Below are 7,233 nucleotides of genomic sequence, written 5' to 3'. Positions count from 1 at the left end.
TCACACATATTCCTAGCCTGCGTAGCAAGCGTTTCCTCGCGAGGCTCGTCTAGAAAGCTGGGACGCGAACCTCGCGAGGAAACGCTTGCTACGCAGGCTAACATATTCCATACAGTAGGTATAGGTGAGATAAATACAGGAAACGCAAGGTTCCATGCACTGTTTCAGCTGATTTACACAGCTTTGTTCAAACCTTCTGAGTTTCGAGAATAGTTTATTCTAAACCATAAGAAAAGATTTAATTAGAAGTTGAATTTTTCGCTACTTCGCTTTCCCTTTCATTTGCCGGAAAGTAAGCCTTAGAAATTAAAAGGACGTTTGATCGATTCACGCTAGCGTATTTAAGTCTTAGTTGAAACTTTATAACGGAAGAACATCTGTGAGCAGGGAATAAGTCAGCACAGAATTTGATTGTCGGCGAATTTCTGTAAATGTCCATCAATCTGTTGGTGATAAGCTAGCCGTTGTTCAGTCGTCTTGCTTGTTTGGGGCTGAGTCTTATTCCGGTCAAAGAGAGAGAAAGGGTGTCTGGCAAGGTTTCCAATATAAATCAAAGATTTGTGAACTCGTGTCTGGTAAACTCTCCAACTAGCAGAGCTGAACTACCGCGTACAAAATGAAGTAAATGCGCTCAGACGGAGGCAAGTAAAAACCTGCCCAAAAAAACCCCGAAGGGAAAAAATGCGGGCAGGAAATCTGGGTAGGAACCAAGGCTCAAGCTCAAAGCCCTTCCTACAGGACTTTACAATGTAATCGAGAATAGACGGCTCCTAAAAAAAACAAAAACAAAAAAGAAAAAAATAAAGAAAAACCAAAGAGAGGTTGGTTCAGAAGCCTAGATGACGTACACGTGATATACGCAGCCTTATATACCCCCGATATGGCTACCCATGGTGCACCCGGCCTAGTACCCAGGCTCTGTTGTACTTCGTGCCGTCAAAATGTCTATTTCTGCCTTATTCGCGGGCTCATTCGTTAGAAATAACATTTATCATTGCTGCGTTCTAATTGGTTGAGCTAGTGCTAGGCTATATGTTATAGCCCACTATAGTAGCGAAAAGCGCCGGCTTTGAAAACCAAAACAATGGCCACTGAATCGCGTTTTACTAGCTAAACTTGTTTTGTCTCGATATTTTTGACCAACTAGTTGGATTTTACTAAAACTATTATTCCTCTAGCCCTCACGGTCTCTGAGTCAATAGTAGATTCGGCCTTCGGCCTCATGGGCTATTGACTCAGAGCCCATACGGGCTCGAGGAATAATCGTTAAATAGGCTTCCTGGAACTATTGGGTAAACCATGCAAGTTAAGGGTACTGAATGAAAAGTTGGATTAATTTTTTACGGTGCAACTACGCAAACCGAGGCCACCCAGACAAAATTTTGAGACAAATTTTGAAATCAGCCAATCACAAGTAGAGATCTAAACAATGGAATTTCACATAATTGTACTCAGAGCCAGTTTAAAATACTTTACAAACCATTTTTCTAAAGGATATAAAAAATAAGGAATCTTGACGTTTGCATATAATTCAAGCTGAAAAATGTTTTCACTTTTGACGACGTCTGGGTTTGTCGGAAGCAAAGCCAGCAGTAACAAAATTTTGAGCAATCCAAAATAAAGGCGACGGCTGATCATTTCACGGCAAACGGCGCTCAGAGAGAGAATCGTAGTGTCTGTGATTTGACAGCGCTATCAACAAAGATATGGGGCCGGTTGAGTGTGGCTTAATGTCGTGGGTCGTGTGTAGTGGGTAGAGGTCGGTGGGTCGTGGGTCGTTGGTGTGGGTGTGGGTCGTGGGTGCGGGGAAATGACGTGGGTTAAAAAACTATAGAAAAAAATGATAGAGCAAAGTAACTGGAAAAAAAAAATAGAAAAAAGTTGTAAAATATTTTTGAAACGAAAATCTCCGACTCCTTTATTGCTTAGCCACGTGGGACTTAACTTGGGTCCCCTTTCACAACATCACTGTGTAAAAGACATGTTACCGATGAAGATTTATCCATACCTGAGCGATCGCCACGAAATAAACGAAACAGATGTAAAATATGTGGAAACGTGCAATTTGACAGCTCTGACTCGCGGAATGGAAATATATAAAGTATCACCAAGTCCACAGCGACAAACCAATGAGTGGTACCGGATCTACCAGTTGTAGACCTGGATCAGTCCAATAACAACTTGTAGAAAAATATGGAACGGCAAACTGGTCCTTATGGCAAGGCGGTGAAGACGTAAACCAACTGCTCACTAAAACCTTTTTCATGTAATTCGATCTACAATTCCAATGATCAGCCGGGAGTTTTTAAAACAAGAAGGAATGTGATCGCCATGGGAAAGCGTAGGGAGTGGAGGGGGGGGGGGGGGGGGTGAGGGAAAAAAGGATATTTTTGAGCTATTTCATATTTTTAGATAGAAGTCTTTCTTAAAGAAGTTTTAGGTCTGTTAGCTTAGGAGGAACCACTTTCATGATCAACTTTTCAAGTTAAGGCGAGTATCTTTTTGTACGGCAATAAAATTTACATGATTTAAATTTTATTGCCGTACAGAAAGATACGTTTCTCGATTCTTTTTTGCATGCATGTTTTGTCTTGTGTACATTGCAAAATCTTTGTCAAAACGATTCTGAATATCATTACTTAAACTGAAAGGACGTTTCAGTCACGAATGTTGACATCTTTGAGGAAAAGCAGTTTAGTCTCCATTTTTTCTTTAGCCTGCTTCAGGTTAACACAGTGTTCAGAGTTTCTTTTATTTTTCGCCGAAATGCCTTTTTAGTTAATTTTTTTAAGTTGAAGTTTTTTTGGAAACTTTTTTTAATCCACGATATTTACCCACACCCACGATCCACGTCATTTAGCTACACTCGTTTCTCAGGTGTCATTTGGCGGGGAAGGCAGTGGTAGCGTCGTCAAATGTCGGCTGTTTTCTCAGGCTAACGCAGACGTTCTTAGGGGATCGTCACGCGTTTCTGCCCGACTGCCCCACGAATGGGGAGGATTGCGTGACGAGCAAAAGAATGTCTATGACAAAAAAAAATGGCTGTGAACATAAAGGATTGTTATGGGAATCAGGTAATAAATTCATAAGACTCGCTGGAATTTTTATCAGAAAACGCTTCAACTTACCAGTTTATTGGTATGTTCTTGGTTCATGCGTTGCTATTTTCTCGATCAGCTGCGATTTTAGCCATTATAGAGCCCAGGCGACGACCCGAACTGAAATGACTGAGGAAGAATGGAAACGATGCCTGCTTCCGGGAAATGTCACAAAGGAGTCCAGAAATGTTTGAGCTGTGCTCTTAGAATCAACCTTTTTCATTTAAAACTACGTCTTTAAGAAAGAAATGCCATTTTACAACAAAGATTTGCCGTGTGTTAGAACGAAAGACCACTGCTCAAGGTGTCATCGAGCATTTACTGATAAGGAAAGTTTGATACAACATTTAAAACACAACTCAAAACACTTTGTTCCGGATGTACCCGAAAGTTGCATTCACTGTGGAAGATCCTTCTCATGTACAGAAGCTTTAATCCAACATCTAAACACTAACCGACATCATCTAAGAGATCTGCATCACGCTGCGTGTACTGGTAAATTTCAAGTTGTTGATAGCCTCATGAGAAATGAGTACGCCAACGAACCGGGAGATTCCCATCGACCTTGTTCGAAATCCCAGATGGGATTCACGCCGATGCACTGTGCCGCCTTCGGTGGCCACTACGAATGCCTGAAGATTATGCTCAGTTGGTCAGATGGGGAGCCAAATGTTCCTGATCCTAAGGATGGTAAAACACCTGTCCATCTTGCTGCTTGGAAGGGACATGCCAATTGCCTCAAGTTGTTACTCATGAATAGAGGCGACTTGCATAGACCTGACCAAAATGGAGATACTCCGTTATCCTTGGCATCCGATCATCAGGGCTGTTTGTCCATAATATTATTCCATCTTGCCGGTGAGTGGTGCACATCCGAGCACTTAATTATATGCCTGATTTTTCGTTAACTTCACTCTCTAAATTCGTTATCTGATACATAATTTATTTTCGGTAGCATGTCTTTAAATCTTTTTTTAAATAAACCTATGCTAATCTCAAAGTGATTACCTTAATATATCTATCTCAAAACCTAAAATTGTTGTCATTCGTAGGTCAACGAACTATGCGCCGGGCAACAGCTGGTTTTCATTCGCGACAGAAATATTTCCAAGCAATTGAACATGTATTGAACAGACTTCATCACCAAAATAGTTTTCAGCAGCAGCTCAATATACGTCGTGTAGAGGAGGTCATTGCAGACTGCGAGGGCAGTGAAAGAAGCCATACTGGAAATCAAGTGCAACCGTTTCAATTAAACAGCGAAATTGAAGGTATTAAGTGAAATTGTGTACTCATCTGTGATGCTGTGGTGTGGTGTATAACTGCAGTTCCAGTCCACTTCTGTAATCAGATATTTATTATGTGTAATTAATTGTTTTCACGGTTGGCCTGTATTCAGTCAGTGATATTAGAGGTGATCCTTATTGTTTCAAAAAGTGAACAGAACGTGATACTTCTCGCAAATATATGATTAGGGGTGCAACGACCGTGGTGAATATAAGTCAGATTAGAGCTTCCTAAGCCTCACTTTTGTTGAATATGGTAACGAAAAGCCACTTGAAGTGCTGTCGGAAATCCTCAAGCTTTTAATATAAACCCTAGTCTTAAGCATCGTACTTGTTATTTGCTTTATGTCTCAGTCATTTCGGTAGGTAAACGCTGGACTCAAGTTAACCACATCCAGACACATGAGTGATCATCGTTTGGAACCTACGTAGATAATATTACCGATCCATTTATTCAGCCAAGAGAGGATAAAGCTCTCTGATTCAACATAACAGGCAAAAACAATTCTGCTCTTACTAAGTTGTTTTTTTTTTGTCTCGAATCAGAACTGTGCAGTAAACCATATGAAGTTCTTGCCAGGGGAAAAGAAACATTAGAAATTTTCAACCAAGCCCTTCATAAAGGCAAAGCGAAGGTGGCTCGACTCCAGCTCACAGTTATTGGAGATGTTGGGGCGGGAAAGACAAGCCTTGTTCGAAATCTCAGAGGAGAGGATTTTGTGGAAGAAAGAATCGAGACCCGTGGAATCGATACGTCAATGGTTGAGGTGACAGAACTTGATGATTCTTGGCATGTAACAGACCTGAACAAGTCTTTTGTAGATGAAATTTTAACAGATAGAGTTTGTGAAGGGTTTAAAAATTCCATTGAGGCAAAAGAGGGTTCAGCTGTGTATCAATCGAGTTTTTCAGATCCAGGACCCTCGTTGCCAAGTCAAAAGAGACGCCATCCACCTTCCAGAGGGCGACTTCCAAGCATCGAATGTGGTCCTGCACACCAAGAGGGTGATGCCAGCTCTGATGATGCTGATGACCAAACAAGCCTGGTCCCCTTCACGAGATCTAGAAGTGCGCAGACACCTACGAGAGACATACCGGTAGACCTAATTACAAGGAAACTGAGTGAAGCTTCGCTGGAACTCAAAGAAAGAAAATACATCAAATTAATTATTTGGGATTTTGCAGGCCATCCCTTGTACCAAGCCATGCATCACGTGTTTTTGAACAGACGCTCCTTCTACCTTGTCGTGACGAATCTCACTCAACTGTGTGATCCTAAGAGTAAAGACCAAGCCTTAAAACAGCTTCATTTCTGGCTCAACTCTGTCCGTGTCCACACTCCTCAGACCACACCAGTGTTCCTGGTGGGAACGCATCGCAATGATGTCAGCGAGCAAGACATATCTAACGCGGAGCAACTTCTGTATGATGAATTTGCTGCAACCTTTGCCCAACAATTGGTCAAAAACCAAGAGAAGAATTTTTTATTCTCAGTAGAAAACACTCTTGGTAGAGCAGACGAGGGAGCTTTGCTGTTAAAGAATACAATCGAAGAAGAAGCCTCCCGCCTTAACCTGATGGAAGAGGAATTGCCTGTCTTGTGGCTGCACTTTGAAGAAGAAATTCTCAAGTGTAGGGAGAAGTCAGACTGCCCAGCCTGTGTAACTAAGGCTTTCCTCAAGAATATGCTAGTAGAAAGCAACTTTGATGTCACGGATGAAACATTTGAAAGTATGCTGCGCTTTTATCACGACAGTGGCGTGATAATCCTGCCAGGTAGGGGGTGACTAAAAAAAAATATCTTTGCTTACAATGGCTGCGCAGTTCAGTGATAACGAAAACAAGTAAGCGTGATCATCAGCTTGAATAAATGACACGTTTGAAGTAAGTCTTACCACGACAGCCCTTCGCTGATCGTTGGTTTCGAAGGTGTGTAAGGAAATAAGGTAATGGAAGCGTTACTAACGAGACCTCCCCCTAAATTAGATGCCAGTCCATTGCTGTTTTTCATACCATACTTTTTTAAGTTTACTGACTCATGCATTTGCAATTTGAAGAAGATCAAGTATTTGGGAATAGCCAAGGTATAAAGTAGCAAGTGCTTAGTGAAAAAGAGAACATATCTTAAGACATTACCAAACTACCCCAAGGCAATTTTTTTTTTCAGGAGAGTTAATCGGACCTGAGACGCAGAACATTGAGATAGGCAATCTGGTAGTGATAAACCCCCAGTACCTGGTTGATGTAATGACGTGTCTTCATGATATAGCAAATCATTTGGATGTCGATCGAGAGCATCACCCTCAGTGGCAAAAGCTGCAAAACCAGGGCATGGCAGACATAGAGCTTTTGCATCATGTTTGGAAAAATTTTGACAGCCCGGCCTCCGACCTAGTAGCCATCTTGGAGGTCTGTGGTTTGCTGTGCCCTGTTTCAGCTTCAGCACAAGTAGAAGATCCCGAAGACCACAGTGAGCACGATGAGGGCGAGGTCATAAACACAAGGACAAGGGAGTTCATCGTCCCTTTCCACCTCAAAGAGAAAACTCTGAAAAGAAAGTGGGAGAGGCTTTGTCTCAGAACCTGGCAGGCTATTTGCAATACGGATAAAGTTCTGATGTTTGATTTTCTTGGTTTTCTCCCCCCTGCCCTTTTCCAGTACTTCATCGTTCGCACAGCTGCAAAGAGTAAGAGCAGCAGTGGCATGAGGCCAATCATAGCAAAGGAGATGGCCATCTTCTCGTTTGGTGACAGCTTCTTCTTCCTTGCGGAGACCTGCCCAAAGTTCAACCAGATTAAAATCAGTGCAAGGCATGTTGAGTTACTTTACACTTGAAGTTCAGTGTACCC

At 42.0% G+C, this 7,233-nt stretch overlaps 1 protein-coding gene across 1 annotated transcript in view; it reads left to right on the top strand.

The window, feature by feature from the left end:
• The first annotated feature begins 3,346 nt into the window (after window positions 1-3,346).
• LOC140942543 (uncharacterized) overlaps window positions 3,347-7,233 on the top strand; it is a 13,144-nt gene continuing 9,257 nt past the window's right edge. Inside the window, exons 1-4 of the mRNA XM_073391458.1 lie at window positions 3,347-3,956; window positions 4,151-4,369; window positions 4,931-6,160; window positions 6,552-7,194. Coding sequence (XP_073247559.1) covers window positions 3,347-3,956; window positions 4,151-4,369; window positions 4,931-6,160; window positions 6,552-7,194 — 2,702 coding nt within the window. The remainder of the gene's footprint in view (window positions 3,957-4,150; window positions 4,370-4,930; window positions 6,161-6,551; window positions 7,195-7,233) is intronic.

The sequence above is a fragment of the Porites lutea genome, chromosome 7, assembly GCF_958299795.1.
Source record: "Porites lutea chromosome 7, jaPorLute2.1, whole genome shotgun sequence".
Classification (NCBI taxonomy): domain Eukaryota; kingdom Metazoa; phylum Cnidaria; class Anthozoa; order Scleractinia; family Poritidae; genus Porites; species Porites lutea.
The sequence above is the reverse complement of the archived record's forward strand: the minus strand, read 5'-3'. Positions and strand labels throughout refer to the sequence as shown.